At 36.0% G+C, this 23,559-nt stretch overlaps 1 protein-coding gene across 1 annotated transcript in view; it reads right to left on the minus strand.

Moving 5' to 3' along the window:
• Positions 1-23,559, minus strand: part of PCLO (piccolo presynaptic cytomatrix protein) — a 365,126-nt gene that overhangs the window by 329,702 nt on the left and 11,865 nt on the right. Inside the window, exon 3 of the mRNA XM_079932524.1 lies at positions 6,673-8,064. Within this exon, the coding sequence (XP_079788650.1) occupies positions 6,673-8,064 (1,392 nt within the window). The remainder of the gene's footprint in view (positions 1-6,672; positions 8,065-23,559) is intronic.

The following is a 23,559-nucleotide window of genomic DNA, read 5'->3' on the forward strand; positions in this document are numbered from 1 at the left end:
CACGAAAATATGGCCAATGCGTACAAATGGGCAACTTAAAAAAACAGGAGAAATACAAGTAGTTGATAAGCTCTTGATTTTGATAAATATATAATGTTTACTCTCAAAGTAGGCAGGGAAATTTAATATTATGCAACAATACTATTTAACTTCTGACTCTTGAAACTGATAAATATGAACTACTATCCAGCGTGGGAAACTAGAGACACTAATAGTTTGTTGGCAGGACTATAATTACCACCCTTTTAAAAAAAAGTAATATGGAAACTCTGTCAAACATGATTTGTCTTAACCTTGCCCGCCCATTTTAAGGAATTTATCTAACATATCAAGATACAATGGAAAAATATATGTGTTGATGTTTTACTGTAACCTTGTTTGTACAGTAACAGGAACTCGAAATATCTTCAACATCTCAGTTTTCATGAGGAGAATGGGCATCACTATTGAGATACTGCACAGCTATTTCCCTCATAAGTAGAATGAGGCAAGTCAGTGAAAATTCACTTGTCCAATGTATAAAATTTTGTGAAAAAAAAGAATTCAATGAAAATATGTATAGTAAGAAAACATATTCATTTCAAAATAAATACATTAGTTTTAAAAACAACTAGCCCATAAGACTTTTTGAAAAATCTCAAATCCTTTCCTTTACATTTCACTGTTGGTATAACCATTATAGAAATAAACAAAAAGCAAAAAAAAAAAGACATCTAAATAGATACTAAAGCATTCACATGAAGTGCAAGGGCAAGAGGAAGCTATTCATGTTTCTTCAGACACTTTGGTACTCTACGGATTGTTATAAGGAATACTGCTTTTGTAATACAAATTATTAGAACAGAATTTTAAAAGAAAATAAATTGCCAACAAGAGAAGAAAGGAAGAAAGCAGTGGATGGACCACATGACATATTCAAATTCTAACACTCTGTATTGCTGAGACTTCTGATAGGAAGTGACCCAAAAACTGATGATATTCACCCAAAGCCACAGGGAGAATAGAAACAGACCCAAAAGTTCTGAAAAGAAATAACAGAGGAAACATTTGGACACAGAGGAGTTAGTAGAAAAGAGAAGAGATCCTGACCTAAAGGTTGGTATGGCCACAGTACACTAATCAATAGTACAGATATCTCTTACTGATGAGTAGCAGGGCCTAGAACATTGATCTTCAGGCCAGGCTGGGTCAGGCCAGGCATCGGTATTTTACTTCCAGAAGATGAAAGCCCTGAGAACTATCTGCTCAGTAGAGCATGCAAAAAGAGCGAGCTATCTTGTGTCACATGAGGAAATTAAGCTCTGGAAAAGCTAATCAGAGTACAGCAAATATAGTAATAGTCATGGGTTTTTTTTGGTATGAAGAGAAAGAAATATATCCCGCACAGCAATATACCGCAGTACATACATATGCAACTGCAAAGTGTCATGTGAAAAGGTAGTCGTAACCTCGATATTTAAGGAAGAAAAGCCTTACACAGTAGTAACCAACATAAAATTATCAGTGAGATACTTTACAGTTTTCATGCTAAGTTTTTGAAATCCAGTGTGTTTTTCACACTTTCAGTAATTTTCATTTGAGCCAGCCACGGTGCTCATTAGCTACGTTTGTCCAGTGACTATCTTATCAGACAAAGCATCCCTAGAACAACAGTAGCATGTATGCAAAGTTGGTCAAAATAAAAACTGATAAAACTACTGTGGAGGACCAGTTTAAGATAAATATAACCTATGCTTCATCATTCAGCCATATGCTTTCACCTAAATAAATGTTGACCAGTTGGTAGGCTTATCTGGAAAAAAAAAAGGATGCTGCTGGCCTCTACGTTTCTGAAGCTCTCCATCTGCATGTGATTCTAAATCCAGCCATGTAACACAGCCACCATTATTCTAGGGTCCCCAAATGTTACCTGGTTTTGATGCACGTATTAGCAAATTTGTTGATATTAAAGTCCTAGTAATTACCATTGACACAACTTATAGGTAAGCGAGGACAGAAGAAGTGACATTTGTTATCCAGTTCGCCAGGTTACTTAAACATGGTCCAGGAGATAGAGCACTGACTCAGCCTCTGAATGATACCTCTGTGGCTTGGTAACTACCTCTCTGATACTCTTTTCCTGATCTCTAGAGCGGCTGTAAAACCTACCCCACACAGTTGTTGTGAAAAAACGACTGACACAATGCCTTTCACATAGGCCTAGTCAAATACCAGTTTACTTTTTCCGACAATGTCTGCACAATGTTTTGTCCGGATCATAATTAGAATCATCTTTATACATTTAATATTTAAATAAAAGTTCTGGTAACCAAAGAAATACAAACCAAAGGAACCATATTATAGCACTTTTACACTTCCAAATTAACCAATTTCATTTTAAATAATATTCAAATTTGGAGAGTCTGCATTAAGAAAGGAATCACGTATGCTAGTGGCAATGTCAATGACTATCACATCTCCAAAGAGAATCTGATACTTCAGGGTCCTTGTTCTTTGATTCAGTAACCTTAGTAGTAAGCTTTCCTTGGGAAACAGTTAAAACTATCAATATTTACATCCAAAAATGTTCATCTTATTTATAGTGAAAAAATGAAGACATTCTAAATCCCTAATACCACGAGAATGTGTATGAAAAAAACATACAACCATAGAATTGAATAATATGTAATCATTTCATATAGTATTTAAGAAATGTTTAATCACATGGTAAAATGGTATATAATCATGTTACTACTGGGATATAGAACTACCACATAGAGTAGAATATTAAATACATAAAAATGCACAGAAAAAAAGACTAATGAAGAAACTACTTTTTGAAAAAATCTGTTTAAACAAAATATCTCTATTTTAAACCCACATTTGGATTTTTGTTCAAATATCACTTAATAAAAAGTTAACATCAAATTTCTCCTAAAGATTAGTTAAGTAAAAATTTTGTTTCTACCAACTTATCAATTTTGTTATGTCAGTCAAAAAGTGTCATCAGGTGTCCCTCTTTGCCACGCATGCCAGAAATTTTTAAACAGAATGTAGATCTCCATCATGGAATTCTTTAAAAATGGGTTATTGGTAGAATTATTTTCTCCTTATTGATTTTTGATCACTCTGTCTTTAATTGCTCATATATGTGTATATGCATACTCTTAAACGCTTTTTTGTAACAGATCTATTTCTTCAAGTACTAAGTAATGGTTTTTAAAGTTAAAGCAAGATATTATGTGTTTACTGAACTAAGAAATGCAGCACATCCCCAGCAGGCCTTTCTTAAGGGTATGAAAGAAAATGCAAAAGCCACCTTGACTAGAGAGTAAAGATCTGAAGGGAACTCAGTTACACCACTGGGTCTTAACTAGCTCAAAAGGCCCATTTGTTGCCTGGTGACAAATCTATGCTAGCTATTCCAACATCATTTAGGCCATGAATGATTATCTTACTAAGGAAGCAGAACTATGACTCTAGGGCTTCCTGAAGCATGAGGAAACATAATTTTAAATCGTACTTTCATAGCAAAAATTTACTTTCCAAAAGGGTAGTACAAACAATAAAACAAATACCCAAGATGAGTCATTTTGACTCCTTTTTGTACTTGAATTGAGTCAGAATGATTAAAATTCACTAGGTAAACTGACTGCCAATTTAGGCTGTTCTTCTCAGCACGCCTCCAAATTCTGTAAGACTAGAAAGCCTTGCAATCACGTTTAAAACTCCTTCAAAGACAAAATATTTCCTGATTTGGCAGAAATTAAAGCCTGAAAAAAAAATGTTCCTTGCTATCAGAGGTTAATGGATTAGAGTACCATTTATACAAACTGGGCATAAAACAGTTAAACCGTAAGGCTTAGGCGGAAGCCTGGCGACACCCCAGGGCCCTGCAGGCAGTCTTGGCACTCTTCAGGTGCTGTGGGAGATGCTGAGTAGGAGATACAGGAAACAACCTTAGAGACAGGTGTGTTTAATGAATGGGCGGGGGAAGGAGGATAGTGTCTATAGCTCCCAACCCATGACAAACTAGGACCAGCTCTTCTCACCCCCAGAACAGGACAGAAAAAGGGGAGGGAAGAGAGACACCAGAAGGAAAAGACATCCTACCTCACAGTGATGAGAGTAGTAGAAGCAGAGGCTTATAATAGAGTTACATGTGCTTTATTAGAAAAATAAATGGAAATACATAGTTGAATCCTTTCTTAAGGAACACCATTACTCTGCATTACAGGCGAAAGTCTGAGTATTTTCAGAATGTGCTCTTTTCAACTGGAATGAAATTACAGTGCCAGCGCAGCAGAAAATCTTGGATCACAAGAAAAATAACATAAGCAGAACAAAGAAATCATGGAAATAAAACAAGGATCAAGGAGGAAATACTTTCTAACCACTCAAAATGAGGAGAGATCAGTAAGTAGTATAAACGCTGGGACAGCACCACAAGTTAAGCATATACACCGAATTCACAATTACCTGGATATACATGGACATGTACGCGCGCACACACACACGCAAACACAGAGTGGCTTTTGCTTCAACGAATCCCTTCTGCCAGTCCTCTAAAGTCTTCTAGGTAAAATAGTAGGAACTATGGTGACAGGGATTAACTCCACTGACCTTCATTCACTCCCCTGATGCCAGGTCAGCTAATGGACTTTATTTACCTAGAGACCAGAGGGCATTAAGGCCTTAGATCAGCTAAAAACTTCACTGTGATTAACATAGTCAAGTGGAACCAAGAACATGAGTCGACGGCTTCTGTTACATCAAATTTTCTTCTCTGAAATACGATCTTCCAGATTCAAAGAAATGACCACAGAAAAAAACAATCTGAACAATGACAGATCATCTAAATCCCACTGATCATACTTAAAATAGACTTCCCCTAAACCATTTGAAAACTTAAAACCACTTATATTTTCAAACTATTTAAATTCCACACACATCCTAGATAATTCTCTGCTTGATTCAAGGAATCTCCTTTCCAAATTACCACTTCTGAAATATAATTTACCAACACACAGAAAATCAAAGATTTTCTTGAAGGTTTACTGTCCCTCTGCCCAAGGACTCTCATTTCACACCTTGAAACACTGACAGAATTCTAATAATCATTATGGCCCAAATGTGTACATATACATATGTACACACACACACAAGTTATAGCCCTTTTTTCAGTGTGCACAAAATGCACTTTAAATGCAGACATTACGGTTTTGTTTTTAGCGGTGCGGTATGTTTTCTAACTATTTAAACTAACTGCATGGTGTTGATACCATAGGCTCCTCATTAAAGGGTACAATTTTTAGAATCTATGAAATTCATACAACTGTCCTAGGAAAACCGAAATTTCCCTCTTCATAATTACACAACAGAAAACAACTCTTTTAAAAATATGGAAGACACTTAAGGTTGTTTTGCTTTTACAATGAATCCTGAATACTGTAAGTAATAATTACAGTTGTTACCACTCATGAAGTGCTGAGAGAAACCAAATTTTATCTACTTTTCAAATGGGTTGTGGTTAACATTATTCATCACAGTTAGAGAGGATAAGAATCAGCTTAAGTCCATAGGGACAACACTTTCATATGGTGTTAAACATGTCAAAGCAACCGAATATCTTTCAAAAGTAAAAAATAAAAATATTTTATAACTTATTATTATTTTAAAAATTTAACTCAAAAACACCACCAAGAATCTCAAAGCTTCTTTTGTATAATTGCTAAAAATCTGTTCCGTTTTTTTTCCAACCCAATGAATTACAAAATCAAGGAGAGGAGAATAAAACAACCCTTAAGTATTTTTGATTTGTATAAAAACAATGAACAATGATCTAAATTCAATCCCAAAATGTTCACTAAAACATCACTGTTACTTATCTAAGACAGCAGCATCATTCAACTTCTCAGTCTCTCAATATCCAAATATTCTAATAGCCCTAACACACGACTAATGCTTACAGATTCATTCTTCTATAACTGTATTAGGTAGAAAATTGTCATCTGCTTTTCAGTCATTTACACTGTATAAAAAGTGTTTCGGTCACCCCATTAAAAAATAATCCTTCACTTTAGTCACTGAAATCCATATAACTTCTTTTTCTTTTCACAGTTCCTAATAAAGTGCTCTATTATATTTATGTCAGATAACAGTTCAAACAGAATTATAAAAAGTCTAGACATTATATATTTGAACCAATATTTTCTAGCAGACAATATTATTAACTTACTCAAAGCTCTTAACTTTTGTAAGATAACAGATCTCACATTGTTTATAGATTTGCAATCAATCAAGCTTCTCTTTTTAAGGTATGAAAGAGACTGGAAGGATTAGAGATACTGGGAATAGTAAATTACAACTCTTATTTGGTGTTTTTAGGTGAAAATCAAATAGTGCTCTGAAGCTATAGGTTGTTAATTCATATAAAGGATGGGATAATTGTTATTTTAAGTTGTCAGCTTATTTCATCATCTTACTTCTGGTACTTTAAGCCAGAAAAATCTAAATTATGTTAACTTTTAATAAGAAAGTAAGCCTATAATAAGTAACTGAAACTTCTTCAAAGATACCAGTATCAATTTTTCTTTATTAAAAATGTATTTTTTGCTCAGAAACTTGGCCACCAAAATATTCCAGAATAAACACGATATACTCACATTCATATGTGATACAAATACTGCTTACCTCAGTCAAGTGTGGTGTAGGGTTAAATCCACAGAGGTTACACACTTCTTTCTTGCATTCAGTGCAAGTATTGTAGTTAGGAGGATCCTGAGAACCTATGTTGAGTTTAGTTTTGCAGAGAGGACAGGTTGATTCTGGTTTGGGGACTTCCTCCAGTTTGGGGGGAGGAACAACCTTTTGAGGCTCGGCTGTTGAAAGTTTGCTGTCCTTAGTGGGCAGAGGTTTCTTTTCCGTTTCTGTTTTTACTGTTGAAACTTGTTCAGCTTTGGGCTCTAATTTTTCAGCTACTAGAGCTTTGGTTTCCTTTTTCACAGGGATAGCCTTTGCAGGTGCAGGTGGTGCTGTGGACTTGGGTGGCCCCTGAGAAGCAGGTGGCTGTGAAGGAGGGACTTGTTTTGTCGGGGCCGCTGGCCCACCCTGTGAGTGAGACCCAGGCTGGTCTGCTGTGGAGATGAGATTCGATGCCTGGCTGAAAATGGATGCTCCAAACCCAAAGAGTTTCCCAGTCACTGTTTCTTGAGGAGTTGTGGGCTGTGATTTAGGGACGTCAGAAATACTTCCCAGATTCAGACTAAAACGTCTCGACTGCTCCTGAGGTTTCGGGGGCTGTGGAGATGGGGGGGCAGTTTGGCCAGTGGAAGGTCGTGGACCTTGGGGTGTTGGTGCCCCTTTTGGCATAGGCTTGGCATCTGGCTTAGGACTCATTCTGGTTTGTGCTTTCTTGGGTTCGTCCTTCTTCTGAATTGAATCAACTTGTTTTTGACCTTTGCTCTCTGAACTAGGCCCAGGATGTGAAATAAGTTTTGAATCTGATGCAGGTCGAGGGATGACTTTAGAATCGAATGGGGTGACTTTTTCTCCTGTGGGTGGAAAACTCTGTGAGGGTTTGGCAGAGTCTGGTTTTAGAGCAGGAATTGCTTTCTCTTGATCCTGTGATGGTACTTTGGAGCTCGGAACATCCGGTTTTGCTGCTGTTGACAATGAAGACACAACGTCTGTGGCTGGCTTTTCTGTCTTGGGCTGCTTTGGTTTATCATCAGCCACGGAGACCTTGGCCTGTTCAGATGGGACGGAAGGCTCTTTGGGAGGGGCCGGCTTGGAGGAGGACTCTGCCACGGGAGGCTGCTGGGCTGTGACTGGGAGGGAGCCATGAAGGGTTGGCTGTTTCACTAGTGGTGGGGGCTTTTTAGACTCAGGTGCCTTTGAGACATCCTGTTTGGGTGTAGTATCTTTCTTTGGAGAAATCTGCTGTGACTGTGGGGTTGGCTTGCTCACTGCTGATGTAGGAACAGGGGCGGTCTTCGGTTTGGGCTGGGGTGATGATGGAACTGGAGCCAGGTCACCTCCTAAAGCTCTCTGCATCTGACAGTTTAAACAGAGCCACTCTTTTATCTAGAAATAATATAAATAATATAAAACAATAGTCAGTGAGATAATAACAATGTAGAAACAAAAACATTTTTTAAACTGCATGGTACCTTTTGAAACTATGTCTCTTATTATGCAAAACATAAAATATACATCAAATAATGTTACTTAATTTCTATTAAAATATTAAAATGTTAGGTACATTACAATATAACTAATGAACCTCTGAGCCTTAAGCTCTGAAAACAAAATAAAAATCAGCACAGAATTGTATTTTTCTTCTAATGTTAGTTTTGTTATTCTTTGCCTTTGTAAAACAAAATACTCAGTTTGATTACTCCTAGAAATAGAAAACCATGTATGATAAAAGAAAATTAATTATAACATATTAGATTCTAGAATCAGTTATGTTAGATATTTTCTCTATTGATGGCTCATAAACAATTTTTAGTTATATAACCCAGAGTATGCTTGTCAAATTATTAACACATTGCTACCTTCTTAAATTAGCAAGAGCATCACTTCCCCCTCCAAGGTGATATAATCAAATGTGAGAAAACAAAAAACTTGTATTAGCCACTGTAGGTTAGAAAGAGAACATTCTCTGTTAAGAAAATAAATGAAAAATAATGGCACACCCTCAAATTATCATAGATAGCATCATCTAACAGAGAAAACATTGCTTCCATTTCCTTTTCATTATTGGAAAGAGCAATATAAGTATGCAATATACTTATATGACTGGTGAGATATATATGTGAGATACACATCGTATATGCATCACGTATAGGCGTAAATGCATCTGTTCTTTTCATATCACCTTCATTGTTAAAAGGAGATGTTGAATTTGGTACTACCATATTTTAGAAGATATTTTTAAAGTACCTATGTTTAAAATTTACCTTTTCTTATTCCAAAATAATGTATGCTCATTATACAAAACTTTAAATATTACGAAAGTAATTTTGAAGGGCAAATTCATGATCTAATCTTTAACTCCCCAAGTAACCAATGTTACCAGTTTAGCACTGAAGTTCTTTCTTCAGAAATCTACACAGTGAAAAACTAAATATATGGAGCATAAGTACGAGAAAAGTTTTCTATAGTACAAAATTGTAAAGTATTAGGCTGGCAAACAACATACTCTCTATTTGAAACAATTTCCTTTTGAAAAGAAACCAAACTAGTCATTTCTAAACTTTTAAAAACTTTTTTCACTTGACATTTTATGCTGTTAAACTTTAATGAAAAAAACCTCTACTGTACCTTTTTCTTAATCATTAAAATGGCTTAAAAAAAAAAAAAAGACACTGAAATTATTTAAACTCAGGTACCAGTATAACAGGGCTTATTTTGCAATCTCATGGAAAGCAAACTTTTGTTTTTAGAAGGTTGAAGGAACATTTTAAACTCTGACAAGTTATATTTCTGTTTAAAAATGTGAATCAAAAAGCAAAATGAAAACATTTGTTACATATGGGTGGGGGATACTTGGGTGTTCATTACATTTGTTTTCAACATGAGTATTGAGTACCTATGTATTCGCCATATTGTCTTTACCTTTCTGTATGTTTGAGGCATTTCACTAATAAATAACTCTTTAAACATAAAGATATTTGAATCCCAAAACATAATCAAGCAACTGTTACCTATGTAAGTAACACGACTAAAGGTGAGCTTGAATGTAAGGAAATTCTCTCCACTTCGTCCCCTTCTTGATGGAAGGAAATTTCTCCATAAACGTGCCCCTACACATTCAGCCATCTCCCTCCCCTACTGCCAATGTCAATTCTGCTACTCTACTATTTATTTTTTCTCATTTGTTTTCTTCCACAGTCTTAAATGATACCATGTGACCTGATAATCATGCAGCCAGACAAGATGAAAGAAAATATAATTAAAAGCATAATTCTTTACTTATATTTTATCAATGATTTTTTTCTATAAATTATTATATGAGAGCTATACCCAGATTAACCACTTTAAACTACAAACTTCTAGGGCTAGTGTCTGTCATTGTATTAATTGCTCTTATTCTTTCTAACAAATGGCAGAGCCAAAGAAGATGCAAAATGTATTCATCTGTTTCTTTCTTTATTCAAATAGTTATTGAGCAACTTCTACTTAGCACATACCACTGAACAAAAGAGACAAAAATCTCTGTCCTCATGGAGACTATATTATAGAAGAATCAGGTAAGAAACAGGTTAAAGCATAATATAATTTCAAGATAATCACAGATATATAATAAGTATCTGATGGTGATACTGTGATGAGTCCATTTATCCTTTCTTCCTGCAAGTTCTCCCTCAAACAAGCCCCCACCCCCGCCAATTTCTTTGGATGCATTTGGTCTTATCAGCAAAATTTTAAGTCTCTTTGCCATGGGAACATTGGAGCGTCATGCATAGCTGGCCAGTAGGCTTTTACTCCATCTTTGGACCACTGCAAAATTAGAACACTACCACAGCATATCTAACGTATGATTTACTTCAATAGTGGGTCACACATACTATACTGTCCTCAATCCAAAATCAAATGTTTCCTTGTAGTTAATAAATGTATGTGACTATGTCTCCCAGTAAGCAGACAAGGGAGAGTTAGGAAAAGAGGGGTGGATAACACAGGTCACTGCTTCTTCATAGGGATACAATTCTACTTTTCTCTTAATACACCCTTTTTTCGAACATCTTTTGTCCTTCTCGTGACCCCATTTTCTTCACTTTGATAAGCAACATATAAAAGACATCTGATCCCTCAATGTTCCTCCTCACTGTGAGAATACAGGTTAAAATCATTGTCTGTAGCTTTCACAATATGAAAAGCATTTTATCCTCTTAGGATTTTTCAGAAAGAGCCTCTTTTTTATTTAATTCTGGCCAAATCTGTTGAAAACAGAAATGAGTTTTATCTCAGAACTTAATCTACTACTGAACACAGCAGCATTTCCAAGTCCCTGATTGAGCTGAAAACAAAAACAAAAAATCTTTCCTATACATTAATCAAATGAAAAACTCCATAGCCCGCCCTGACATTAATATCATGAACCACCATCTACTTTTTCACAATGCACTGAGGGAGAGTTAAGGAGTAGTAATAGCACCTTTGCCCTCTCACTCATCCCAGTTAAAAATCCCATTATATCTTTACTGCATTTTCAGTTATTTCTAAAGGGTGTCTGCATTGCTTGTGAAAGGTAATTCCCCATTCATTCGTTCACATTTCCAAAGCCACTGTCCCTCATTTGGCCCTTGTCATTTCTCAAATACTTCATACCTCCACCAAATATAACCTGTTTAAAACAAACCACCACAGAAGGGGTTGACTCTACTTCTCTTCAAACCTCAACGCCTCTCCAATAACTGTGAAATAAAGTTAATTTTTGCAAGAAATTCAAAATATATAATTTTGCTCCTGTTCTCATGTTAGCACTTACATAATTCTGCTACCTCCAGGGCTGTATTTCCCCAAAGACTGTAAGCAACAAATGATAAAGACTTCCTGGTATAGTCTGACATAATTCTGCTACCTCCAGGGCTGTATTTCCCAAAAGACTGTAAGCAACAAATGATAAAGACTTCCTGGTACGGTCTGACCCTTTAATAATTATAGATGTTCACGAATATTTTTTGAGCTGGTTTCAATTACATAAATTAATTTAAAATGTTTATGCTCTTCAAGCTACAACATTTCTGTGTGTACTCTGTTAATCGCCACTGTTTACCTTGCCTAAATGGCAGGCCTCTACCTTCATTTTCTGGTTGCAAGCCATTCTCCCTATACCATACTTTTGCTCATGGATCATACATCCTCATTTTGATTCGAACTGAAGTAACACCCCATACTTACCCCACCTGCTAACCATACATATTTTCACTGCTTGGAGACAATTACTGTCTTGTTTAACTTCTAAAATTAAATGTTTATCTCCAACTATGAACAGAGATGAACCTGAATTTACTACCATCATTGCCTCAGACACCTGCTGCCCGTTCCATTTGGTATCCACATCTATAACACAGCTGGTTCTCCTAGTTCTGCATGATTGGGTCTTCATTTCACTATAGCTATGAATGTGGATCTTAGAAGACTTTAGTCCTTATCCCTTATTACCTATGCCAAAGAAGTCAGACAATAGCCAAGGCCAAGCCTAATTCAGAAGAAGCCTTTCACCAATATTTCATAAACAACTTCCCAGGTCCCCTGACACGAGTAGCACCCGTTCCTCTAATTATCCACATCCATTTGATAAGCAATGGGAGAAATTCAAGAAACAATACCAGGGGAGCCTACAACTGCATCAGTATTTCCAAAGCCACGGTTCCTGATCTGGCCCTCGATGAGTGCTTTTTTCCTTTCTTCCTGCAATTCCCCCCTCAACTCCCCCCCTCCCCACTTCTTCGGACGCTTTTGGTCTTATCGGTAAAATTTTAAGTCTCTGTGCAATGTTAACACTGGAGCTTACCTTCAACATACAAGCAGTAAAATGAAAGAATCTGTGTTAGATAAATATGTCATGCCTTAACTATTCATAAATTCCAGATTTTATATAACAAATAAGGAAAAATAGTCATCTTTTCCTTCCCCCACCTATAGTCTTACTTACAGCCAATGAATAAATGGAATTCATGATCTGGAGACACAAGTGTTTAATGAGCTACTCTAATCCAATTAGCTCTATAGAAAGAAGCAAAAAAAAGGCATAAAATTGTTCATTCAGTCTTCTGACAATATGCTATACAAATGGGGGTAAGAGAGTAGTCAGCCAGGATTTCTGCTCATTCTGAGGTCATTGTGTATTCTAACGTGGACCTGCTTATAATTACTAACACAGCTCCCTGTTTAATCCAACTCCCCCGGCTCCCTTTTATGTTATGTATCAGAGCCGAGTCATGTGAAATATAGTAATACAACTTCACTGGCTAAGGCTTTTGCTGGATAATCATAAATGTCTTACTAAATGTTTCAAAGGGTACCACTTGAAAGTTTAATTGTAAATTCCACACAGAGTTTCAATTATTGGTGCCACTATCAAAAAAGTACTGAAAAATTAGATTCTGATTTTTAAGAGTATGTCTTTAATGATAATTCAAGATAATTAACTCAATACATCTAACAAATAAGATGAGTTGGCAAACACTGGGGTTCCAGAATTAAAGTATATTCCTTCTTGGAACTGTTCTTAATCTATTCGCTTCAAAAGATAATGGAAGCTTCTCAAAACAAAAGTGTCCAGAAGGCATTATGACTAACATCCACCCTTCAATGTGCTCCAAATTGGACATTTTAAACGCCAAACCTACAGAAGATTTATAATGGAATCTCTGCTCAACAACACAGCATAGTAGGAGGCATAATGGACCATCTAAAGAACAAACACAATATTAGGAATTTGTATTTGCCGGTGTTCATACCATTCACGTTAGCTACTGAATACATTTTCTTCAATCACACAATCACCCTGCCCTTGTACTAAAATCTGCTGGGTTCTTACTTCTGGATGCGTCACAACTCAACTTTTCTGCAAACCACGGTATCTAAATGTACCATTTACTCCATCAAGGCAGTGTTCTCATTCTCTCTTACCTGAGTCACGATTCGAAATCCAATTTGTACTCCTCTTCCATTTACCAAATGCTTCCTAGGCTTTACACGATGACCCCTCTCCTTTACCACTTAACTATTCCATTCTCCATTAAGATCTGCCCCTTCTCAACTATTCCTACTATCGTTTGAAGCACAGCATTTAGACTCAAATAGATACTGCTTTATATTTTTTTTCCAATTATTTCCTCGCTTTTCCTATCCTCACATGGACTCTTAAAAAGAGCAACCACTTCTTATGATTACTCTTACCTCTGTATTAGATACCAAGTAAATTTTAGATATTATTTATTGATGAATTATTCTAAACTTGTTTCCTACTTCTCATCAAATGATCTCTAAGTTATCTATGTATTATTTTTATTCATATTATTTTGAATGCCATAGAGAATATAATTAAATAATATGTATCAGATAATAACATATAATATTATCAAGAGAAACCCAAGGTAAAGTTTGATAACAGATTATGCGTTCTGCTATTCAAGGAATGCCCAACCCACATGACCTCCTCCACAAAGGCAGCTACTAGCTGACAGCAGTTTGGCTGCAGATGGCTCACTGCAGTTGACATCTTTATGCATATTAACGCACAATTTATTTTGGATAAAAACTAGACACTAGCATTCCTCAGAACTGTGATGACATGCTCAGCGACTTGATGAAACTGTTTTATTTACGACAATCCATCCAGAATTTGAATGGATACCTTCTGAAACTGTGTCGCTTACAATTTCTGCTGCATAATTCAGAAACCATTAACAAACTTTGTGAAATGTAACCTAAATCTGCACTTTTTTCTTCATAAAGCATAGTAATGTTCACCAAAGGCTAGAAATAACATTTGTTAAATCTTCACAAAATAGGGTCAAATGATAAAAGCATATCTGAGTGTCAGTGCAGCCCAACCAAAAAAAACTGCCACTTTAATCAATTTACAAAATAATTACAGTACAAAGACTTGAAAATATTATTTGTATTTTACTACAGCAACACAGAAGACCCCAAATCAGTAAACTGAACTTACATATATATTAACACTTCTGACTGCCTCTCACATGGTGAATTCAAACTTCTATATCTCAAATGATTAACACGCCTTGAACTATCACACAATTTTGTAGCCTGCGATCCAATAGTTTCAATTAGGCAATGTTTGTGCAATTATTTAAACAACTTATTGATTGTCCTATTATTTCACTTAAAAGTGAAAAAAATTACATTAGTGAAAAGACTCAAAGGGCTCATAAACTTTGTGAACTCATTATATATGCTGAAATTTAAATATCTTTAATTTGATCAGATAGTAACTGGAATTAAGATAATCATTTGTATGTTAACTTGGAAAGGAAAGAAGTGCTTTTAAAAATACATATATGAGGGACTTCCCTGGCGGTCCATTGGTTAAGACTCTGCTGCCACTGCACGGACCTTGTGTAAAAATACACTTTCATAAGGGATTTTAGCCTCTTCAGCTTTCTGTGAATGGGAGCCCCCTATAATTTATTCAAATCTTAAATAGTTTTATGTATGTGCATTTTCAAGAATGTATTTAAGGAAAATCTGACTTTAAAATTAATCAGCTTTACATTATTTTCACCTTTTTTTCACAAATCCTAGCCACATTTTTCATTACCATTGATTTCCTTCTGACCATTTTTTTAAATCCTTCCTCTTTCAAGTTAAAAAACACACAGATCTACATATTAAAATTTTTCCCAACAAATACAATTATAGTTACATGTTCACATGATGAAGCCTGCCATTGACTTCTTTGAATTCTTTTACCTAAGTAGAAATCTGATCCGAAGGTTTGATGAATTCTACTGAAGTTTGATTTTCCTGAATAAATGATAGAAATGTCATATTTGTTTTACCAACTGATTTAAAAATCTTTATTTCTGATTAGATAGAAGAAAATAATAGAAAGGTAGTTTATTGTTTTATATTCAGGTAAGAATGTATCTCATCCAGGGCTTCCCTGGTGGCGCAGTGGTTGAGAGTCCGCCTGCCGATGCAGGGGACACGGGTTCGTGCCCCGGTCCGGGAAGATCCCACACGCCGCGGAGCGGCTAGGCCCGTGAGCCATGGCCACTGAGCCTGCGCGTCCGGAGCCTGTGCTCCGCAAGGGGAGAGGCCACAACAGTGAGAGGCCCGCGTACCGCAAAAAAAAAAAAAAAAAAAAAAAAAGAATGTATCTCATCCATATGGTGTTTATTATTTTCTATTTTACAAACAAGACTCCATCTGCATTTGCTAAATTATTGACTCTCCCTCTAATCTCTGAGTTCTATTCTTAACAGTGAGCAAAGTTATCAACTTCATTATGTCTATTTTCAAAATCTAACAGAGTGGCTGGCTCATAGTAGGAGCTCATGGCTTTCTAAAGAACAAAAAAGAGCTCAGCAATATAAATAAGGCTTTGGTTTGAGGAAGAGTGAGTAGAAAGGTATAAAGTCAGTGCTCTTACACCTCAATTTTTTACACTAAATTTCAAAAATAAACTCCTGCCAAGAAGGTTAATTTCTTTTTTTTTAATTGAAGTATAGTTGATTTACAATGTTGTTAGTTTCAGGTGTTCAGCAAACTGACTGAGATATACTGATATAGATACATATTAGATATATATGTATACACACATATATATATTCTTTTTCAGATTCTTTTCCATTATAGGTTATTACAAGATATTAAATACAGTACCCTGTGCTATACAGTAGATCCTTGGTGTTTATCTATTTTATATATAGTAGTGTGCACCTGTTAACCCCAAATTCTCAATTTATCCCTCTCCCCACCTTTCCCTTTCGGTAATCATAAACATGTTCTCTATGTCTGTGAGTCTCAAGAAGGTTGATTTCTTATAACTTTAAGAATATGTAAAATTCTCTCTCTCTCTCTCTCTCTCACACACACACACACACTTTCTGTAATCTAGAAATGACTGGTTTAAAATCAATGTGCTCTTCTATTTAAAAATGTTGCTAAATTTAGATCTAGCTTCTTGTATGAGATTCATTGCTAAGTAATTCTGTGACCTTGCAAATTCTTACCCTCGGTTTCCCAGTGACAAACGGAGTTAACAATGATGGCAACATCCCTACTTATTAGAATTTTTATACAGATTAATAATAAATACAAATATTTATTCCTGCCAATTTCAAAGCACTTCCACTTATACTGCCAAATGTAATTTTTTTTTAATGGTTTAGATTTTTTTTTTTAACATCTTTATTGGAGTATAATTGCTTTACAATGGTATGTTAGTTTCAGCTTCACAACAAAATGAATCAGTTATATATATACATATATTCCCATATCTCTTCCCGCTTGCGTCTCCCTCCTTCCCACCCTCCCTATCCCACCCCTCCAGGCGGTCACAAAGCACTGAGCTGATCTCCCTGTGCTATGCGGCTGCTTCCCACTAGCTATCTACCTTACGTTTGGTAGTGTATATATGTCCATGCCTCTTTATCGCTTTGTCACCGTTTACCCTTCCCCCTCCCCATAGCCTCAAGTCCATTCTCTAGTAAGTCTGTGTCTTTATTCCTGTTTCACCCCTAGGTTTTTCATGACATTTTTTTTTTTAAATTCCATATATGTGTGTTAGCATACGGTATTTGTCTCTCTCTTTCTGACTTACTTCACTCTGTATGACAGACTCTAGGTCTATCCACCTCATTACAAATAGCTCAATTTCGTCTCTTTTTATGGCTGAGTAATATTCCATTGTATATATGTGCCACATCTTCTTTATCCATTCATCTGATGATGGACACTAGTATATGACAAGTCTCACAAATAAGAAAAATAAATACTCAGAAAAGTTAAAATGACCTGACCAAATTACAGTATGAGTAAAGTAAGAAGACAGGCAAGAAACATTGTCTATAGTGAAGTTACTGCTTCTTTATCAAAGGTAACTAGAACTACTGCTGATTGAATTCAGAGGAATATCAGCGAGAGTATTTATGTGTAAAGGGCAGAGCTAGGACTACAACCCAGATCTTTATATGCCTTACTGATGCTTTCGATATTGGCATTACTTTAAGGAAGATATATAAACTTCTAATAGATTATTTACATCTTTGTCTTCAATGTAGTACTTTTGAAATGTTTGTAAGTAAGAGCCCAGTTTCACCTAAGCTAATTAAGATATGGAACAGCGGAGAGTGTTAGGTATGTGTGATTTCTCCAGGGATGTGAACAATGAGCAAGTTAACCCATCACTGTATTAAGTTTACTGATCCAATAATGATTCTGTTAGTTGTGGGTATCTGCTTTCACAGCAGAACATCTGTTCTTACTAAGCTATACAGATCATCATACTAGCTGCAATAATATGTAGCAACACTTAGTAGACATTACAAAAAGCTGGACATGCAGAAAGACACCTGAAACATCTAGTTATTTAAAAGCTGAAAGTGGAAAAAAGCTTTGGTTCTAATGATTAAACTTATGGGTAGAGCATGAGGAATACATATTTATTTTATAGGTGCAACATCCAAGTAATGAGGAAAATGCTGCAAACTAGACCTCATGGAAAATGAAAGCTAAACAAACATGGCGTTCGTGAACACATTTAAGTAATAAGGATTTTTAAATGATTATTTCTAGTCCTCTAAATTCATGAGAAAATTATTTTAAATAAATTTTGTTATACTCAGGGTATTTTTGTTTTAAATACTATGAAGGATACCTAAGGATTATTAGAGAATAACAAAACAAACAAAACAAAACAAACCCAGAATATTCTTTGTCTTCTAAAAACTTTATGTTTAGAATCAAGGGACTTTATTTCTCTTTACTGGGTTCATTTAAAATTGTGCCAGTTAAAGTATACATGCCTGTGACAAGCAAAGAACAAATGAAAAAACGGACCAAATCTGGCATTACAGGCATAAGGCATTTCAAATCATTACTGTTATCTAGAACCAAAAATTCCTGACATTTCACCAAGTAGAATGCCAAAGCTAAAGATGTGAAAATCGAGACTCTAATTTACCCATTCCTTCATATCATATAAATTGTTTAATCAGTCATGTGATGTATGAGAATTTTTTAAATTACTCAAGTGTTAATTATAAGATGAATTTCCAAATACCGTATGCTAACACATATATATGGAATCTAAAAAAAAAAAAAAAATGGTTCTGATGAACCTAGGGGCAGAACAGGAATAATGACGCAGATGTAGAGAATGGACTTGAGGACACGGGGTGGGGGGGGAACGGTAAGCTGGGACGAAGTGCGAGAGTGGCATGGACACACATACACTACCAAATGTAAAACAGATAGCTAGTGGGGAGCAGCTGCATAGCACGGAGATCGGCTCGGTGCTTTGTGACCACCTCGACAGGTGGGATAGAGAGGGTGGGAGGGAGACGCAAGAGGGAAGAGATATGGGGAAGAGATATACATATGTATATGTATGGCTGATTCATTTTGTTATACAGCAGAAACTAACACACCATTGTAAAGCAATTATACTCCAATAAAGATGTTTAAAAAAAATAATAATAATAAAGCACAGGAAAATTTTTAAAAAAACAAAAACAAGCAAAAAAAAAAAAAAAAAAAAACGAATTTCCAAGGTTAAAAAAATAGCACAAAGGGCTTCCCTGGTGGCACTGTGGTTGACAGTCCGCCTGCCGATGCAGGGGACACAGGTTCGTGTCCCTGTCCGGGAAGATCCCACGTGCCGCGGAGCAGCTGGGCCCATGAGCCATGGCCACTGAGCCTGCACATCCGGAGCCTGTGCTCCGCAACGGGAGAGGCCACAACAGTGAGAGGCCCGTGTACCGCAAAAAAAAAAAAAAAAAATAGCACAAAAAGGTTTGACATTAAAAGTAAAAGCCTCTCTCTCAGGCACCAAGCTTGCATCTTCAGAATCAATCAGTGTTAACTTTTGTTGTGACTTTTTCTAGTGGCTGCCATTATAACATCATATAATAAGTTTTGATTTATAAATTTAAGATGCTATGTATTTTCTCCTTCTATAAAAGCAACATTTTTTCAAAAAACAACCTTATATTATCATGTTTTAGGGTTGTCTTAAGCAATATCCAAGAAATTATATTTGATGTATTAATTAAATATTTTAACACACAGTTAAAAGATGTATAACTTTTTCAGTTTGATTTGTGTACCATCTAATATCATTTCACATTCCACTACTATTATGCAATCACATTTTAGAAAAAAATGACTTTTTAGTCTTTTTAGTTTTCTTCATTTCTGGGGCATAATCAGCTACTCCATCCCACTCTTTTCATTTTCCATTTTAATAGAGGAACTCCTACAGTGATTGTGATATATACATACATACACCTACATACACATTTATACATATATACATACACTTATACAGTGCCAATGATTTTTATGGACCCTTAAGTGTGAAAAAAAATTCTTAAGCTGCCCTCACACTCCCTCTTGATATCTTGCCTGGATAGAGGATTCATCTAATCACCATCTCTACAAATTTAAAGAAATTGGCTGTCTTCTGTGTTGACACCTGCCTGATTTCTCATCTTTTTGTAGATGCTAATTTTTTTCTCTGTGGAAGTCTTCCAACTTTTCTCCTTACCCTTGGAAATCAGATTATTTCACCAGGATGTATCTATCAGATGTTTTACTAATCTTGCTTGATCCATTGGTGGATCAAAATCTGAAGATTTACATTTTCTTTCTTCTAGAGCCTGACTCCATAGCCTTCATTCATTTTTTTCTGGAACTCCTATTAGAGCTCTTAGATATAATTTCCATGATTTTTAATATTTCTCTTAAAGCCTCAGAACTCCCAGAGTCCCAAGGGAGCCCCAGAATTTCAGATGACCACACCCCCAAAATGTCTACAACTCCATGGACAAGAGTTTAGAAAGAGCTCCTTATGCTGGAGTAAAATGCTCATTCCCCAGCCTCCACATCACCACAGGAAGGAGTAAAGAGAGGCATCTCAGAATTGTGCACATTCCTGGGTACATTCCCACTCTTTCCTTTCTTAACCCCCCTCGAGCTCCCAGCCTCAGAACTATACAAATTAGACCTTTAGTCACCACTAAAAATTCCAGATTCCTGAGTCATCCCTCAACTCCCAGACTCCAATCCCCCAATTAGAGGGAGTGAGAGGACCCTACCACCACATCACCAACCCTCCCTTGGTCTGTGCTATAACCTTCTACTTCATTTTTCTCCATAACACTTATTACCATCTGTCACACTATACGTTTTATTTATTTGCCACTTTTACTAGAATACATGTCGCACAAGGGAAGAATTTTTGGCTACTTTATTCACTTTTACAACTAGCACAGTCCAGAAAAGTGCCTGAAACATAGTAGGTGCTCAGTTAAATAGCTGGATAATTTGCTCTACAAGCTGGGAAAATTCTGGGTCTTCCTTTTCCAGAACATCAACCAGGCCTATTTTTACCCTCAATCAGCCCACTGAAATTTGAGTGTACTAATTATTGATGATATACCCTCTCTTAAGTATTTCTCAGGAATAATAAGAATTTTATAAGTTCTTTATATTTCCTGAATGGACTCCTTCCTGTGAGGTCAGGTGTTTTGTTTTGTCTTTCACTAGTTTATCCATGTCCTTCCTGTGATATTATTGCTAAAATGTCAAGTGACTCTCTTCAAACCATTCATTTACAGTGAATGTCTCCATTATTTAGAATGGGTAATCAACAGAGGTTTTTCTGTATTTCTTGACAGTTCTGCTTCCCCATTAGTCCTCTTCTTTGAATAAGAGGAAGTAGGATGGCAGAGGGTCAGTGTCCAAAGTAAGGACAGCTTTACTAGGAGGGTAATAGATTTAGTAAATTTGACTCCTTAAGTGTTTTGTTTGTTTCCTCCTTTAAATCACTCTGTTGTGGGAGAGGAGCATTACTTCTTCTCATTTTCTTTCGAAAGCCCTACTTTTCTCATGAGCGCCCTTCCTCAGGCAGTTCATCCCTTCATTTGGAGAATTCTTTGGCTTTAGGCTAAGCAGAAGAAAATAAAGCCTCTTCTACCTGCTGTCTTCCACTAGAGATTAGGAAAGAGTCCACTTGTCCTGTTTGTTCCTCCTGTAGTTCTGTAATTTATTACTTGATCACTACCTACGACCCACTGTTGCTGTCTGTATTTGTGGATGCTAAGCTCAGAGCTTCACTGAGGCTCCATAAGGAAGCCACCTGACAGTGGTTTCTTTAGCTCTGTTTCTGTCACTACCTTTCCATCTACTTTCTATCTTCTAGGAATTCTTCAACCTGCCAATTTATGTTATTGGTGGGCTTTCCCATTTTTTCAAACTACTACACTTTTTTTTAATGAGTACTTTTTATTATTGGTTTTACTTATTCATTTATTTTTTAACTGAGGTATACAGAACTACTATACTTTCAATCTTTTAAAACTGGGACCTCTAGAGAGGAGGTGAACGCATATGTGCTCAGAACCGTGTTGCTGTCTCTGCTTAGAATTTGGGGTGACAAATCACCTTTGTGCTAAAACAGCAAGCAACTAAAGAGAATATTCCTTTTTCTAAAAGTTCTTTCTGCTACTCCATCATCAGGAGTGTCTTACTGGCTTTCTTTCTCCACAAATTCCAGCCTCCTAACATTTGGCATATCTCTACTTTTCTTAACAGATTTTTCCCCCTCAGTTTCTCCTACTAGAAGTAGCAGGCTGATCCACCTAAAAGAGGTGGCCAGTTAAGTCATTTTGCCAACCTAAAAAATTTCAGTCATTTTTTTGTTTGTTCTTTAAAAAGTTGAGAGAGTGTATATGGAAGTCTAAGTGCGCTTGTTTTTCATTTTTATTTTTTAGCTCCTGAGAGATGGCCATGTTTTTGTTAAATAAAACATCTAGCTTCAGCCAAGATTAATATATGGGCCATCATGATCGAAATAATATGAGGGAAAAAAACACCCACCTAAACCCACTTTTATCACTAACATTTAGTTCATTATTAACAGTCTAAAAAATGACAAGTCATTTCATATATTACAAAATTTCCTAAGAACCAGGAGAATTATCACACATTAGGAATAAGTCTTTCAATCTCTCCTTAAACCTACCTGGTCCCAGCCTAGATATCAAAAGAGATAAAGTAAATCAACAACAACAAGAACAACAACAAGAAACACTGTAGTTACTAACTGTAAAGCAAATGTTCAGTTTCTGTGTCAGAAAGCAAACCCAAAGAGTGAACCTGTATTGCTGAGATTAACTCCATTAACGGACTAGCAAGAAGAGATACAACTATAAACGCCTCTTAGCAAGAAGAGATACAGCTATAAAGTCTAGGCTTGGAGCCAGTGGATTCTTAAGGTTTTTCTAAACAGCACACATCTTGACAACTACCAGAGAGGACACTTAAACATCATCCCCTTCACACAAATATTTGAGTTATCTAAGGTATGAGTGTGTTTGTTTGTATATGTATGTGTACGTGTGTGTATATGTGTGTCAGGTGGGCAGAGGTGGGAGACAGCTGGCAAATTTAGTTAAGGAAGTAAAAGTCCCCTTTCCTGAAGCTTGTGTCTGGGTGTTGACACCTCTCCAGTCCTCCTCAGATCTAGCAGTCATTTAAGACCCAGGATGTTCAAAGCAAATATATATAGTCATAATTCTGCTTTGGTGACAAAAATATATCAGAGAAATTCTCCTGATCTTTTCAAGGAGACATACAAGAGACCAGGATTTTATTTTTATTTTATTTTTACCCAATAGGCTGTAAAAGTAATAATATAGAGAATAACTTGCATATAACTCAAACTTGAAAATAATAAATTCATGTAAATTAAAGTAGTATAGAATGTCTAGTCTCTGGCGCTGTCCTGCATGGTAAAACTGTTTACTCAATCTGAGTATTTTTGGACAATTTGACCCATAAGATTACATTTTTCCTTATAGGGAAAAATGT

Source organism: Stenella coeruleoalba, assembly GCF_951394435.1.
Source record: "Stenella coeruleoalba genome assembly, chromosome: 9".
Classification (NCBI taxonomy): domain Eukaryota; kingdom Metazoa; phylum Chordata; class Mammalia; order Artiodactyla; family Delphinidae; genus Stenella; species Stenella coeruleoalba.